At 30.9% G+C, this 17,114-nt stretch overlaps 2 protein-coding genes across 9 annotated transcripts; both read left to right on the top strand.

Moving 5' to 3' along the window:
• The first annotated feature begins 604 nt into the window (after positions 1-604).
• On the top strand, positions 605-8,933 carry LOC105114637 (carbonic anhydrase 2-like). Of its 8 annotated transcripts, none has more exons than XM_011011242.1 (10): positions 605-829; positions 1,324-1,398; positions 4,834-4,898; positions 5,164-5,304; positions 5,654-5,702; positions 6,552-6,668; positions 7,076-7,129; positions 7,430-7,515; positions 8,319-8,424; positions 8,615-8,933. In XM_011011242.1, exons 2-10 carry the CDS (start codon positions 1,354-1,356, stop codon positions 8,777-8,779), a joined length of 828 nt encoding a protein of 275 aa, XP_011009544.1. In that variant the 5' UTR covers positions 605-829; positions 1,324-1,353; the 3' UTR covers positions 8,780-8,933. The 8 variants fall into 8 exon arrangements, with proteins under 8 accessions (XP_011009544.1, XP_011009543.1, XP_011009542.1 ...); XM_011011241.1 differs by having other exon boundaries at positions 1,316-1,404; XM_011011240.1 differs by having other exon boundaries at positions 606-829; positions 1,324-1,404.
• A 5,728-nt stretch (positions 8,934-14,661) lies between these two features.
• Positions 14,662-16,366, top strand: LOC105114636 (uncharacterized protein At4g28440-like). Its single transcript, XM_011011239.1, has 3 exons — positions 14,662-14,800; positions 15,015-15,243; positions 15,809-16,366. The coding sequence occupies exons 2-3, from the start codon at positions 15,021-15,023 to the stop codon at positions 15,997-15,999; spliced, it is 414 nt and encodes a 137-aa protein (XP_011009541.1). The 5' UTR covers positions 14,662-14,800; positions 15,015-15,020; the 3' UTR covers positions 16,000-16,366.
• Positions 16,367-17,114: the final 748 nt, after the last annotated feature.

The raw sequence follows: 17,114 nt of genomic DNA, 5'->3' as shown, positions 1-17,114 counted from the left end.
TAATTTTATATTTTTTATCATATAATAAAAAAATAATTAAACCTAGTAAAGTTTATAATTTGAGTTAATTTAAGGGGTCTTGATATCAAGACTGGTATGCATTATTTTTTTTTGTTTTGAACTAAAATCATGTTGATACCGTGTATATATAATTTAATTTAAAATCCAAATTAATGATAGAGATGGATTGGGATTTTTTAAACATGAATTATTATTATTGTACTGAGTTTAATAATACTACAGAAATATTTATGACAATCTATACATTATTTTTTTATGTTCGGAAGAATTTGGATCCAACCTGCAATGAAAGCACACAGAATAAACTAGTAACCATCTATTATTTTGCAGAACAAGTGAGTTTAATTGAACTTATTTCATCTCTCGAGTGAATTTCTAGTACTGATTAGGAACAAGAAAACAACTGAAATTTAAGTTAAACAGCATCTGCATTTGACTGCTGTTATCTATCTATTTATTTGTACTTTTACGAATAGGTTTGGTTGGATAGTTGGCTTTGGGGACCTGAGAACGAAAGATGAAGGAATCGTCATCTATAGGATAGATCATGCCCTTGTTACCTCACCCTTCACTTTCTTTATCCTCTGGGGAGCTTTTTTTTCGTCTACAGCCTCTCAGTTTTAAAAAGTATGTCCCTACAGTGACTCCTGTTCTTCCCTCATCCATCTCTGTCTCTTATCTGGTCCCGTTCACTTGCAAGAAAGCTAACCTTCAAGCTCCATCAAAGAATCCTTCTGCCCCTAATTCTTTCTGCAAGACTTGGTGGAAATTAGGGAGTCCCATTTTGCAGCCACTTTTCCCACTACAGGTCATTGATTTCCCTCTGTTTATCTAGTTTTCATGAGTTGCACTACGAATTCTGAAATTATATATATTATACTGAAGGTTTCGACAATCATCTGCAAGTTTTCTGCATTTAGTATCTCTGGGTTTTGGCCAATGGAGCCTTGTAAGAGTCATGATGTCCATTCCTTCAAACAAGGAGCTAACTAGCTTTATGCCATCCACGCACGTCCATGGATAAGGACCGCAGTAAACCTCGCCTTAATTTGTATTTGACACTCACTTTTATATATTTTATCGGCCATTTTTTCCCTGAAAACTCATCAAACATGGCGAGCGAAGTCAGTGGCAACGGGGTCACTAAAGGCGGTGGCCTAGTTGCCAGTTTGAAACATTCGTGCATCCAATTTCTTTCTGTTCTTTACTTTTTGTTTATTCTCATCCTGCTGAGTCCACACATGACCACTTCTACAGGGATGATTAATTTTATTTTATTTTTCCCTTTGTTCAGTTTCACAGGTGGAATAGAGGAGGACCTGAAGAAGAACCATGGTTGGAAAATTTGGAAAGTGCATCCTCTGTTGTCGAAGCCAGGTGTCGGTAAAATATTAAATTTCTGCATTTTGACTATTTGTTTTTTTAATTGGGCAAAGTATTTTCCTTCTTTTTTTTTATCTCGTCGGCTTTTATGATAATTAATTCCCAAGTTGTCTCACTTGACTAGAATTAATTAGTTTAGAAATGGGAGAAAACTATACATTAATTATAATCTCAATAAACTAATACTCAGTAAATTAATACTATCAATTAAATAATATTTTTATTTGATTCTAATTTAAAGTTAAAATGTTAAAAAAATATAGTGGTTTAATTATACACCCTTGTACAATTTAAAATCAGCTGGACTGTGCAACAAATAAACAACAAAATAAAAAAAATAAAAAATAAAAACTATATACTAAATATTGGAATATTAAATGAAAATGAAGAAACTAAAACTATATACTAAATATTGGAATATTAAAAGAAAATGACGAAACAATTTTTTTTTTTAACCTATGAGATGAATCATGCTACAATAGACTTGTCACTGTCGAGAAAAAAGAAGAAGACAGAAGACAATAAGCATAATTCTTTTTTAATAGTGGGATATGTAGTTGCCCGCGTTGGGAAGGAATTTTTGGTCAAACAAAAATCCTGGTCAATTAGGACGATTGATCTGAAGACCTCTCACAAAACATGATGAAAGAAGACGGATTTCCAAGGCAGGACTTGGTGGACCGGTCGTCGAGAAATTAAATCTATCGGTTGCTTGAGGGCACCGTTGAATGTTTTCTTTCAAGACTTCAATGTTCATTGTCGTTTTAAAATATTAATTATTGATGAAAACTGCTTTCTTTTTCAAGAAAAAAAATGTTAGGTTAGTTTTTTACCTATTTGTTGAAAAATAATTTTTTTTAAAATTATAATTTAAAAATATAAATTATTTTTTATGTTTAATAATATAATAAAAAATAAGTTAGAAAACACTTTTTAGTATTTGGTTATGTCATATAAAATAAATTCAAACATAACTTATTAATGTTTATTTGTTTAAATTTATTAAAATAATGAAGAACAAATTTTATAAATTAAAAAAATAAATAAGAATGAAATTTAAAAAATATATAATTTAATAAATTATCTTAAATAAAATAAATAATAATCAAAATAATAAAGATCAAATCTAAAAAATAAAAAAATAAAAGATGAATAAATTAAAATAATAATAATTTTCATAAATTATTTCAAATAAAATTAGTAACAATTAAAAGAATGTGAATCAAATTTAATAGATAAACAATTTCAATAAAAAATAATAAGAAAAAAACAAATAAAAATTATAAAAATGAGAACCAAATTTAATATAAAAATTAAATTTTAAGAGATGAAATTAAAAAATAAATATTCAAAATAAAATATACTTAGCAATCAAAAGTTTAAGGACCAAATTTAATATAATCAGCAAATAATATGACATTTCTAATTTTTTCACAACTTCCAGAAAGTGTTTTTCATCTAAATTTTCTAGAAAAACATTTTTTTAGAAACCAAGCTAAATTTTTCTTTGACTAGAAAGTATTTTTTATTAATCAACTTTTCTAATATCAAATAAAAATTATAAAATTTAAAAAATAATTTTTAATAAACTACTTTTCAAAAAAAACAGATATAGCCTTAATATTAATTCTCTTTTTATTTTCACTTTTCCATTCTTATACTTTTAACCTCTCACTTTATTTATTTATTTATTATTCTCTCAAGGACACCAATTAATAGAAATTAATCTGATTGCATAATTTTTGTTTATTAAAAAAGACTAAAATCTAAACATCAATGCACACATGATATTTTAACACATACATCCATTATAAACTAAATTTTGAATTTCGCACGACAATATATTACTCAAAATGAATTCATTTTCTTCTTTGTTTTTTTTCACTCTTATTTTTAAATTTTCTGATTTATTTTTTGTAAAGCACTGTTATTAGCATAATTATTTATCTGTGGCCCAGCTGACCTAATCAAATCCAACATGGTCACTATATAAAAATTAATATTATTTTAATAAAAATCAATTGACTTAGGTTTTAGATTATAATTATAATATTTTTTTTTGAGATAGATTTATCTAGATGGCTTTAACCGTCCCCGAAAAGAGTTAATTACCTTCTCTTCTAAAAAGTAATCAACGCGGGACATCATGCGCATTTGTGGCTGGAACCACGTGTCAACAATCATACGTAGATTTAGCTGACTTGCCTCCCGTAACATCCGCCGGTCATTCAAAACCGTTGGGCTACCTATTTCCGGCCGGCCTCCTTAATCCACGAGTTCAATAACCGTCTGATCAATTCACTTCTGATCATGATAATTATTGGCCACAAAGATCCCTCGCCTCTTTATCTCTTCAGATTCCATGAGAGAGAACAAAAATTGTTAGAAGAATATGAGAAGACAGAACTGGTTGGATTTGTTCCCATGAGATAACGCGTTCCATGTTGTGTGTGGTGTGATAACGTCATCCTTGAACTGTACATCTTCCTCCATCTACAACATCTTTCCAATATCCCATTGGTTAATATAACTTTTATTTTTTATTTTTCATGAATATATTTATTATTAACAAAAGTATAATGTGTTTATAAAAATTATATACCAGAATATTTTTATTAATTAAAAAAATTAAAATTATACCTGGTTAATTTCACACATATAAGGAATAAACGTAAAAAATATAAACATATTTAATTAAAAAAAACAAAAATAAATCTATTATTGATAGAGCTTTAAAATGAATTTTTATACTTTTAAAATAGAAAATACAAACAATTTATTCTTAATGTTTACCTTTGTTTTGTTTTGTTTATAAATATTAAAATTTATATTTTTTTTTCTTTTTAAGTGTGTGTATATATATTTGTGTGGAGCAACTAGCGAAGGTAGAACGATTAAGTACCTGTGATTAGGTAGCTCATTCTCACACACAAAGCAGCGGAAGAACCCTTGGGAGAGAGAGAGAGAGAGGTCTGTAGCAGATGCTTCTTTGAGTATATGCACCAATCCCGATTCATCATTTTGTGAAATTAGAAACTGTTGCAGATTTTGTTCCTTCACCTTCTTTTCTTCTTTTTTCTGTTTCAATTTTCCACTCTAATCATTCTTTGACAAGCTGGTTCAGCTTGCCATACGATTAGCAGCATCTCTTCAATCTCCATGTGTTGCTGTGACTGTGATGTTGTTTTGATCGTAGATGCTTTTGATCTCTTTCTTTCTGCATGTCATGAGTCCCCAGAAATATTACCGTATATATATGGATTGATCTGTTACTGATAGTTATGTTATACTAGGTATAATTCACCCTGTTAGAATATTGACAATCACAAGCTCAGTGTTTCATTATGGATCTGATCCAGTTGAGTGTGTTCATAATAAATCTTCTGGTCTCTTTCTCTAACATCTATTTCGTTTGATTGGAATTAACAGAAGGAAGAAGACATGGCAAACGAATCATACGAGGATGCCATTGCAGGACTGAGCAAGCTTCTCAGGTACCCTACTGATCATGAATTTCCTCCATTAATCCCCAAACAAGCAACTTGAGATTCACTCACAGAAGAGTACCGCTAATTATTTTCATGAAATTTTCAGTCATTTTCATTCCTCACTTAACAATCCTCCATATTTGACTTTCTTAAACGCGTATTTTAATCTTAATTAGACTAGCACTATATTAAAAATACCATGTGCGTGGGGCCCCGAAAGGAGAGGCCACGACTGGGCTTAACTGACTGTTCCATCTGACCTCCACAACAGTGAGAAAGCTGACCTCGGGAGCGTCGCCGCCGCAAAGATCAAGCAGATAACGGCCGAGTTAGAGGCGGTCAGTTCGAAAGGATTCGACCCGGTTGAGCGTATAAAAACCGGGTTTGTCCACTTCAGGACAGAGAAATATGAGTAAGTCTCTTAAGCTTTTTCCTTTTCGAATTTTACTCTTTTTTTGTTTATTACTACTCCATTTCCATTCTACTGCTAAAGTATCTTTTTGCGCTCTCCATGTGCTTGTATCATTGATGATCATTCCCTTCTTATCTTCTTTCCAAAACAAAATTTACGGTTCTCTTATCAGGGGTGATAAGCTTATAAGCAGCCGTTGTTGAAGTACTCGTGGCTGAAATCAGGCCTGAAATATTAATGTTTTCGTACATTACTGATCACCTTTCTAAAGGTGATTGCAAATCGCAAGCAGTAAGGGCAAAACGGGGCTAATAATCATCACATGAATGTGTTTCCTTTTCTTTTTCAGGAAGAATCCAGACCTGTACGGTGCCCTTGCTAAAGGCCAAAGCCCGAAGGTTAGTGTTTATTTGTTGAAATAAATAATTTCCTATGGTCCTATGACTCTCCAACCAATGGAAAATGTTTACAATATTGTGTGCAATTTGGAATCCCACTAGCCATACCTAACCAGAGATGGATGGAGGGCGAGGTCTCCGAAACCTCGGAACCCAAATTTGACTTGTGTGCAGGGATTACGGTGATAATACTGTTGGGAGGTGTAGAAATATTTTTTATTTAAAAATATATTAAAATAATATTTTTATTATTTTTTTAAAAAAATTTATATAACATATCAAAATATTAGAAAATAATTTTAAATTAAAAAATTAAAATTTACCTATTCCTATTTTTAATGTGATATTAAAAAGGCTTGTCAGTTAGTGTTTTTGTTTTGTAAATTTTATTTATTTTTGTGTTTTAAAAAAATTTTAAAAAAAATTTAAATTTTTAAATTTTTTGTTTAAAATTAATATTTTTAATACTTTTAAATTATTTTGATATGTTAATATTAAAACTAATTTTTTTTAAAAAAATGTAATTTTAATATATTCTAAAAAAAACATTTTAAAGTTATTATTCTCCATCAAAATAACTTCATCAAATTCCTGATCAATTAGTAGGGTAGGATTAAGACCTTGCACTGTTCGCATCATGACGACTCCTATTTGTTTTCGTTTATTATCCTCCACCAAAAATACCTTATTCAAATTCCTGATCGATGAGTAGGGTAGGATTAAAACCTTACACTGTTCGCATGATGATGACTCTTTTGTTTTCATTTATTTTATTATTTTTCTCAACTGAGTAATCATTGCGAGACATCGGCTGAGTTAACTCAACTACTCCCATTAAATTAAATGCAGTTCATGGTGTTTGCTTGCTCTGATTCTCGGGTCTGCCCTTCCCATATCCTCAATTTCCAACCAGGGGAGGCCTTCATGATCCGAAACATCGCCAATATGGTCCCACCTTATGATAAGGTTTGCGTTATTATATGCACCTTTCCTGATTACAGCTTCTTTTCCTCCTCTAATTTTGGATAGAAGGAAGACTTTTCACGGTGGGTCTATTTATTTATAGACTCCATGGGTACTAAAATGAGAAGAAATCTCAATTTTAAAAAAAAAATAAATAGAGAGGAACATGGGCAGATGGGTTAGTAAATTGGAAATTCTAAAATAAGCTTCTATCTATATAATTGAGTGGTATTTTGGCCAAGATAAGGCGGTGAGATCAGCGATACGTATCTAACATTTCGAAAGTATAATTGTGTCTTTTGGTGACGATAAAAAAAAAAGAAAAAAAAAAGAGAGAGTAAAGTTTTTTCCATCAATTATTTGTGGATTATCCGTTTTACACTTTTGTTTGACTTGGTTTACTTCTGCAGACAAAATATTCAGGTGTGGGGGCAGCCATTGAATACGCAGTGTTGCATTTGAAGGTCGACACTATCCTTGCTTTCTATTACTGCCATTATTATATTACATTATCGTTATACTGCCGGGGGGTTTAATATGGGACTGGTCGAATTTGCGATTTTACACGCACCGGCCAAAGAGTTTCGAGGATTTGAAAGGAAAAAAGAACTTACAAAGGTTTTTTTGATGAACAACGCTTACCCCTTTTGACGAACTTATTACCGACGGGTTGCCTGGACATGAAACGTGAACCTGGGACGGGGAGAGTTACACTTGTTTACATTATTTTACTTTTCTCACTGTGTTTTCTTTCGGGAGCTTAGGTGGAGAGCATTGTAGTCATTGGTCACAGCTGTTGTGGCGGTATAAAGGGGCTCATGTCCATCCCAGATGATGGGTCCACTGCTAGGTAACCATCTGCTGATTAATTATATTTAATTTCCATCGGCATTAATATATACAAGTACTTCGTTCCATGTATACAAGTTGAATTGTTCAAATATAGCCCCAATCAAAGAAAATGAACATGTAGGGCATCATTCAAGAACATTGAAAATCATATGATACTATTGCAATAATGGTTTTTAATGATTGGAAAATTGAAAATCAGTGTATTCTTAACAATGGCTATCAGGGGCAAAAAAAAAAAAAAAAAAAAAAAAAAAAAAAAAAAAAAAAAAAAAAAAAAAAAAAAAAAAAAAAAAAAAAAAAAAAAAAAAAAAAAAAAAAGTTGGTTATTTGGCATGTTCCTGCACAGAGCTTGTCCGTTGGTTTGCTAGTGGGTCCAATCCATCCTCAAGTTCCTTTTAGCTTCTGTTTTCTATTCTTTAAAGAAAATAAGCAATAGGGACTAGGGAGGAGGCATTGAAAAAAAAAACTCTCCTAGAACTTATTTAGAGAACTTATTTATAACACCCGTGACTGCCTTTCCTTTCCTTTTGCCCATCACCTGTGAGTTTCCGCTTTACTACGGAGGACCTTCGGTTTTCGCTTTATTTAAAAAGACCTGTAGAGTAGTTTTTTATTCTCTCATGTTCCGACATTTTCGAGGAATAAGAAAACATGGGTGCTGCTGAATTATAGACAAAACTGTGGGATTAATTTAGTATTCCGAGATTGTAACAGTGTACCTTGTATGTTGCTATATATATATATATTGGACATATTATTCTGATTTTTTAATTCTCTTTCGCTCTGGTTTGTGTGATGTAGTGACTTCATAGAAAATTGGGTGAAGATCTGCTCAGCAGCCAAGTCCAAGGTGACGGAAAAATCCGCCAGTTTAAGTTTCGCAGAGCAATGCCACAACTGCGAGAAGGCAAGTCAGAGCATCTACAGTATTTAATCTCTGGAAGCTCATCTTAGATTTAAATATATTTATTCTCCAAAAGAAAATAAATACCATTGTTGGTTTTTTGGGAGAAACCATATTAATTCTTAAGAACAAGTAATTGGTCCCCTTGAATCTACGATTGTTCTAATATATAGTTCTCTGTGCCCTCGTGCAGGAGGCTGTTAACGTGTCGCTGGGGAACCTGTTGACATATCCATTTGTGAGAAACGCCGTGGTGAACGACGCCGTGTCGCTGAAGGGTGCACACTACGACTTTGTGAAGGGAACTTTCGAGCTGTGGGACCTGGATTTCACAATTTCCCCGTCCATTTCTGTCTGAGCTGTACATGTCAAAATTCAATAAATATTTGGCAATGTGAAACTCTAGCCGGCTGAATTTTAAACTTTAGTCCCTGCTCATTCCCTAGCTTCCGACTCTTGTTTCTCTATAAATATTGTTTCAATAATATTGACTCGTTGTCACTCATTTATCATTTTTTTTTTTTCGTAAAGTTAATAATCACATGCAATATTCTTTCACTTGCTAATGTTTTTAATTGATTAATATCAAACATTATTCTTAATGTTTTTCAATGTCTTTCTCTTATTTTTTATTTCAATATCATATTTTTTATCATGTCATATCTTTTTATAGTTTTTATCACTAACATCATTGAAAAATACATGTGTCGCTTTTCTAGATATAAGATTTTTATTGGTTTATATTTTTATCCTTAAAAATTACACTAGCTCTTATATTTTATTTTTTTCTTACAAAAAAATTCTTATTTTAAAAGTATTTGATTATTTTATTTTATAGCAAATATAATTCAGTCCCTAACATATCAAATCATATACTTGGTCAAAATTAGTCTAATAATTTAAAAAAATTATTTTAAATAATTTTCCTTTTGTTTTTTTAATTATCTCCCTCATTTTAAACCAAAACATTGAGAAAAGAAAAGAAAAGAAAAGAAGGATATTTTAAATAATTTTCCTTTTGTTTTTTTTTATTATCTCCCTCATTTTAAACCAAAAAATTGAGAAAACAAAATATAAAAAAAAAGAAAAGAAGGAAAAAAAATCATAATAGATGTATGATATTATAGAAACGAATTCTACCTCAAAGTAAGTGATAGCTCAATCCCTTAAATTTTTTTTTTGTTTAATTGGATTGATTTTTCATGGATGTGATTATTTTTATAATTTTAATTGATATTTATGTGATTTTGTTGAATTCTTGTTTCCTATAATATCATATATTTATTTTAAATTTTTTTACAGTTTACTATTTAACATTCAAGAGCTTAATAAAAAAAAAATCAACATGACTAAATTGTATTTATTATAAAATATGATGACCAAAAAAACTTTAAGCTAAAGGATTTTTTTGTAAGTAAAGTAAAACATGGAAACCAAAAATAAGATTTTTAAAATTTTTTAGAGACTAAAATATATGTTAATGAAAATTTTATCCAGAAATAACATGACACATGTCAATTTTTAATAGTACTAATAAATGGAAGGGTGTGATGATAACAAAACCATGACATAAAGATGATTTTAAAATAAAAAAATAGTACAATAACCTTTTAAACATGTAAAAAAAAAACAGAGCAGAGTGATATAAAAAAGCATTAAGATTGTAAAAAATATATAAAATTCTTCTCCAAAAAATAAAGTTAACCTGAAACATCTCTTTATCTTTTCATTTGTCTTTTTTTTTTTAACTGTACAACACCATTTCTTACTGTTGTTTTTCTTGAAAAGATCCTTGCTAGATCTAGCATCTAATGTACCACAAAAGATGTTTTATGCATGACTTCTAATTCATCTAGTATTTTTACCAAGTTTTGAGGGCTTTATTTTGTTTGTTCTATGCTTTCATATGAGATTATTATGTTACAGTGGAGAGTTTTTTTAAAAAAAGTTTTTAGATGATTCGATGTTGTGATCTTCCGGGATTCAATATGCTTAGAAATAGTGTTTAAATAATTTAAAAGTGGATGATCACTAATTCACATCAATATTTCATTCATAGGGATATAAAGAGTAGAGGATTAGTGATAGAAGTTTTAGTTCCTACAAAACAATTCTTTGTAGGATTTAGGGATCTTCTGATGATTAAGTCAATGACCTTATAGTAAGAAATTGTAATAAATGATGAGAAGAGCATTAAACTCTAAGAACAAAAACACTAGCTCTTAGTTTTTGTGTAATAAATGCTTTAAGAATATATGATAAGAGAATAAAGATTGTGAATCATTTTATCTAGATGACTCAAAAGATATTTATAGTTCTTGTAGTTTGAACCTTATTATCTTGCTTAAGGGGTCGAAAGTCTTTTCCTCTTGAATAACTTGGTAAGAAAGAACTCCCTTATATCAACATTAATGATGATAAAGATGTCTTTTTACACAACATTAATGTTGATGAGAATTGCCTTTATATATCATTAATAATGATAAACAAACAATAGAGCTATAGAAAGCTTTTATACTTATTTCGTATACAACATTAAATGTTAATGGGAATAGCCTTATCATATAATTAATTTTGATTAAGATATAGTTAGCTTTTAAAGGACTTTTATACACCTAAGAGTATGGAGGAATGATTATCTTAAGCTCTGGCATCTTCTCAAACCCACATGTGTTTTGGCTTACTATATAGTCAAGCCTAAAGGGATTAGATCTAGCATCTTGCCAAATCCACAAGGGTTTAAACTCTGCGCGTAGCTGAGCCTGAGGGTATTGTCGTCTACAAACATTTGGACTCAGCACGTAATTGACCCTAAGGGTGTTGGGTCTGGAAATAAAATTAGACTCATGTCGTCTGGGCTTGTTATTATATCAAACTTATGCATACTAGTTCATCACCCTATATTTGGCTCTTTTATTCGTAGACTTTTAAGCTAATGAGTTGTGTATATGTTGATCCAATAATAACCCCTCGAAGTCTTTGCATATTGAATGCCCAAATATTTTGAAATATCATTTTTAATGAAAAAAATTTGCCTTCCTCATGACATTTGTTTGTCCCATGTAGAACTATTTGAATTCTTATGGCCATATAACTTGTTCTTATTGGAAAAGGGAAGAGGTCTCTTAGAAAATAAAATGAAAATAAAATGACGAAGGGAAGAGGTCTCTTAGAAAATAAAATGACGGCTTGCAATTAATGCAATAATTAAATGGATTTCTAGAGATCTAAGATGACATGATAGGTCATTCATTTAACAATAAGAGTAAAAAGGGTTTTTTTTATAACACTAATTGATAATATTTTCTTCTTTTTTTTCCTTTACTTTCTCTTTTTATGACCTTTGTAAAAACATATTTGAAGATTTCTAGAGCAAGTTCTATCCTTTTTTTAGAAAACAACTGTTATTCTTGGTACTTCCATTTAAAGATTTTCTTTTCTTTTAAATGAAATTAAATGGACCTTTATAGAGTCAAACCTAACCTTAGGAGTAAAGGCATTACTTCCTCTGGTAACAAGTTTAGGTTTCAACTAGGAACTGGAGGAAGTGGTAGAGAATGAGGTGGAACTTCAAGGTTCATCTCTAGTAAAGGGAAAGATAGTTCCTATCATTAAAAAAGCAATTTCCCAATGCTTTAAGGGAGACCAAAGGAATAGAAAGGGCACCCCAAAACCTAAAAGATTATTCTCTCAGTATCCTAGGCATTGAGGATGTAGATTTTGCTAATGGTTTACAACTTAGGAGTATATGGCTCAATTTTCTATAAGGGATGAAAGAATTAGTCAAGAAACCTTAAACTCTACATAAGGACATTACGAGGTTACATTCCCTCTATGCATGTATGAATAAGAGTACTCATTCCCTCTTAATGGGTTTGTGAATAACATCTTTAAGTGTTATATATTGGGTTTAGGCCAACTACATCTCAATGGATAAGTGGTCTTGTTGGATTTTGACAAGTTTCTTGGGTTTATTGGTATCGAGGCTGTGGTCTTGTTGGATTTTGACAAGTTTCTTATGATGGTAAACCTTTTAAGATATATTACTAGTTGGTTACAAGCTCTAATGATGGTAAGATATGTTATCAATTAGTTACAAGCATTTAAATTTATCATTTTTATTTGGTTACAAGGTGGTAAGCCCTTTTCATAATCATTGATTATACAATTTTTTTATTTGTTATTCATTTTAAAAATTGTTAGTATGTTGTCAATGTTGAGTCAAGCTTGATGAAAGTGTTGATAGATGAATTGATGATAGTTTACTATTCGAGTGTATAAAAAAGTAGTTGGTAACAATTCAATTTGTTGTGTTTAAAAGTATTGTAATGTTTTGAGATTTTTAGTAAGGATAAAAATGTAATTTTTTCATAATAAATTGTTTAGATTATTGAAATCGTGATTGAATTTTGTTATGATACATGAATAAATAATGATTCTAGTCTCAATTTGATGAATTATGTGAGAATTTTATTTATGCTATATTAAGGTTTTATTTAGTATGAAGTAAGTTGAGGTTTTTTAGAATTAAGGCTTGAATTTGAAATTGGATGGCTTAATGATGTTTAATGCCATGTGAATGGATTGAGTAATGAGTTAGTTGAGCAAATTAAAAAAGGGTAATTTATCTTTTTATTTTTATAGGATTTCAACAATGTAAAAAAAATATATAAAGGAAGGAATTATTGTTGTGGAATCTTGGTTGTAATGTGTAAGTGTAACCAATTAATTTGGGTTAATTGTGAAAAAAATAAAAGAAAATACACCCCATCTATATTAATCTATTCGGCCAAAATGGGAATTTTTAGAGAAACAATTAGTTGATAAAATTGATATTGATTTTTCAATGTGGTATTGTTGTTGAGAAGTTTAAATGGTGATATATATATGTTAGTTGAAAGAATTTTCAAAAAAAATTCCCATCTTTATGTTTTGGATGTTTTAGCCAAATATGGTGAAAATTGTGGATTTTGCTTAGTGGAATTTAATTATGGATTGTTGCAAGTAGAAATCATGCTAGATTAATTATTAACCAGCGGCCGTAAGATGATTAACTAAAATTTAAAGAAAATATGTAATTTCTTTAAATCAAAAAAATTAATTGAGATGGTTAATTTAATAGAATAAAATGCGCTTGAAAGATAAGTTATTGTATGAAAAATTGATGGTGGTTTGTTGATACATGAGAGGGTATCAAGGGAGAGGGAGCCAGGATCCTGCATATTATGCTCAAACTTCATACTTCATGGTTTAGTAACAATAACAGCGCTTCTCCTCCTCCTACTACTATCACCATTATTATTTGTATTATTATTACCATCACCACCACAATTTTCATCATAATTATTTTTAACATTACTATTAACATTACTATTATCATTATTACTATTATTACTATCATCATCATTATCATCGTTACAAAAAAGCTAAGGAAACAAAATAAAAAATAAAAGCAGAAAGATCAAATTAAAATTATTATTATTAAAAAAAATCACAAACTTGATTTGGAAGATAAAATTGAAAACCATAAAAACTTTGACAAAAACAAGAAAAATATCAAAATAGAAGAACCAAATAAAAAATTATTATATGTACAAATTAGAATTGAAGGATTAAATTGAAAATAAAAATTTTTTAATAAAAAAGAATAAAAATAAATAATCAAAACTTAAAGGATTGAATTTGAAACACCAAAAATAATGATGACCAGAATACATTTTTTAGTACGAGAGAGAGAGAGAGAGAAAAACTAACAGCAATAAATTAGTTGTTATAAACTTACATGTATTATCTAATAAAAAAAAGAAAAAGATAACAAAAAATAAAATAAGCTGATATAAATATATTTTTACATTAGAAGCTATCATATATGTCATTCAAAATATATAGTAACTTGTGCTAATAATATTTTTTATTTAAAAAATATTAATTAAATGTTATATGATATTGTTGCTGTTTACCAAATACAGTTAACAAATAAAACTGAGGTGAAAGAACCTAATACCACTGATTCCATTAGTTAAATTTCTTGACTTTAAGAATATATTTGTAATTTAACTATATTAAAAAAAAAACTTAAAACTTAATTGTTATTTTAATGATAACTTGATTATTTTACTGTTTATTAAAATATTATATAAATAAAAATACCTCGAATAAACCTATAATGACTGATTGAAAAAAAAGAAGACTAATCCCGGTTTAAATACAGTAATTTTGTTTTATTGAAAGCACATAAACATCACTTTTACTGTTATAGTAAATAGTGAATTGTATGAAATCACCTTCACGCTCTTTGTTCAGCCGGCTCTGACGGCTACGCTTTTCACTCACTCACTCAGATTAGATCTAATCTCATCTCTTGCACTCCAATTCGCAGGTGAAATCCCTAACCCTAGCTTCCCTAAAATAATGCATGTTTCCTAATTTTGTTATTATGAAATTGTCTCAAATGCCTACGTATCGATCTGTTCTTGACGATGGAATTTGTGTTTCGATTGAAGAAGATGATGATGATGATTTATTTATAATGGAATTGTACCTTTCTGTAATTCTGTTGGTTAAAATTTTTGATGTGGTATTTGTTTCTGCAGGTGAAAATGGCAGAATCAAAACCAGGATTGAGGAAGCCTGTATTCACCAAGGCTGAGCAGCTCCGCCCAGGCACTGGTGGTCATACTCTCACTGTCAAGGTTGTTAGTGCGAAGATGGTATTACAGAAGGGTCGAGCTGATGGTCCTCAAGGACGCCAAATGAAAATTGCTGAATGTTTGGTCGGGGATGAGACTGGATTGATTATCTTCACTGCTAGAAATGATCAAGGTTTTTTTTTTTTTAATTTTTTGAATTTTTTTTGAATCAGCAAATAGTTATTCTAGTAGTGTGTGGTTATTGGTTCCTAGTGGTTGTTATCAGTTTATGGATTCTAGGACGTTAAACCCTCTTCCCTATACCCTAGTTGACTTTTGTGTGCTTAAGTAGTCATAGCATGAATTTTGTTCAAATGGGCTTCTTCTTTTTTTTTTGAGTGACATTCAATATTGTTCTGGGAAAGCTTTCAGTCATTTTTTTTATGACTTTTCTTTCTGTGAAACTCTTAACCTTGTACACATGATCTGATAAGTGAGAGCGTGGATTACTTTGGGAAAGATGTTTGGGTTAGATGTTCAATCAAAAGTGATAAATTTTCACTTGCCACTCCAAATAAATGAGAGCGAAATTTTCTTGAGTTTTGTCCTTTGACAATTTGGTTGAGGCGGCATGTGTTATCTTGGTTTCTTCATCTGTCGAAACAAGGAACTGATGAAAATTCAGATTATGTGACTTTCTAGTTTTTGGCTTTTCCCAGTCTTGCTGGTTTTATTTAACTCTTCTTATTTTTGTTTAGTGGACTTGATGCAAGAGGGTACTACTGTGATCCTACGCAATGCGAAAATCGACATGTTTAAAGGATCAATGAGGCTTGCTGTGGACAAGTGGGGGCGTGTTGAAGGCACTGAACCTGCTGATTTCACTGTGAAGGAAGATAACAACCTATCGCTGATTGAATATGAACTTGTAAACGTCGTTGAAGAATGACTTGAGAATGGTGTTTGCTACTCATCTATGACAGGAGAATAAAAAACAACTCCAGAAAAAGCAAATCACTGTTAGAGGACATGTTAAACCCAAAATGCTTGTGTTCATTTAGGAAAGAGTACATCTGCAAGCTAATACCGCTCCAGTTTCTTTTCCCATAAATCCAGCAGCAGCCTTTGATTGGACTTCCAAACAGATGGTAATGGCTGTAAACCAATGAGTTCAAGCAGCTTCCGTTTGGAACTTGGTTTTGGTTTGCTTACTCCCTTTTTATTTGTGAACAGTTGTTGATCTTGCACTACTTTGTCATGATACATAAAAAAACGATCGAAAGTATGTTCGGTTCTTGCATGCTTGATCTTTTTAAGCACTGTTGCTAACTCCTATCTTTACCTGTACTAATGTGAAATACACGATTGGACACTCGATCAAGCACTCCGCTTTAGTTGTAGTAAATTTGAGAGAGCATTTCCTTGCGATGGATAGTTTGCTTGGAAGTTTAGATGTTTCAATAGGCTTGCGGATCAGTTAAATCTGCGTAACTGCTGTCTAGGTCAATCTAGGAGCAGATTTCTTTGCCCCGAAAATAATTGAAAATGCCTAACAAGTATTCTGAACCTTGAACTAGAAATGAAGTTTGGAATGCAGTATTCACACGAGAAGAAGAAGAAGAGACAAGACATCTCTTGAGAAAACCCTAGTAATCTTGCCAAGGCGTGCTATCTGGAATATTCAACACAGCACGCTTATTCAGTCAATGTAAGACTTAAGGCGTCCACAAGCACACACAGCACAAGCAAAGGGCTGACCCAACCGTAGGATTTTTTGGGCAGAGGCAGGACTTACTCCTAAACAAAACCATGGCGGTTATTACAAGGCAGACTGTCCCATATATTCAACACAACATTGGGATCAGCTTGGGCAAGAAGGATTTCGGGCTTTTCCATTATGAAGTTAGAGCTCTGCGCTGACACTTGTTAGCTATGAGAGTTCAAGGACGTCTTTTATCAGAGGACGTCATGTGTGATTCCGAGCCCATCCCTGAATGACCTAGGTTCAGGCCCAAGTCCTTATCTTTATCTTTTATTATTATTTTTATTTTAAGATATTTTTTA

This window comes from Populus euphratica, unplaced genomic scaffold (genome assembly GCF_000495115.2).
Source record: "Populus euphratica unplaced genomic scaffold, PopEup_1.0 scaffold554.1, whole genome shotgun sequence".
Lineage (NCBI taxonomy): Eukaryota > Viridiplantae > Streptophyta > Magnoliopsida > Malpighiales > Salicaceae > Populus > Populus euphratica.
Note: the sequence above shows the minus strand (reverse complement) of the source record. Positions and strands in the feature narration are given on the sequence as shown.

Bases quoted from the DNA above. Each gene is read 5' to 3' on its own strand.
- LOC105114637 (XM_011011241.1), top strand. From the start codon at position 1,354: ATGGTTGGAAAATTTGGAAAGTGCATCCTCTGTTGTCGAAGCCAGGTG. The intron at 5,703-6,551 runs GTTAGTGTTTAT...AATTAAATGCAG, and splicing joins CTAAAGGCCAAAGCCCGAAG to TTCATGGTGTTTGCTTGCTC. The intron at 6,669-7,075 runs GTTTGCGTTATT...TTACTTCTGCAG, and splicing joins TGGTCCCACCTTATGATAAG to ACAAAATATTCAGGTGTGGG.
- LOC105114636 (XM_011011239.1), top strand. From the start codon at position 15,021: ATGGCAGAATCAAAACCAGGATTGAGGAAGCCTGTATTCACCAAGGCT. The intron at 15,244-15,808 runs GTTTTTTTTTTT...ATTTTTGTTTAG, and splicing joins CACTGCTAGAAATGATCAAG to TGGACTTGATGCAAGAGGGT.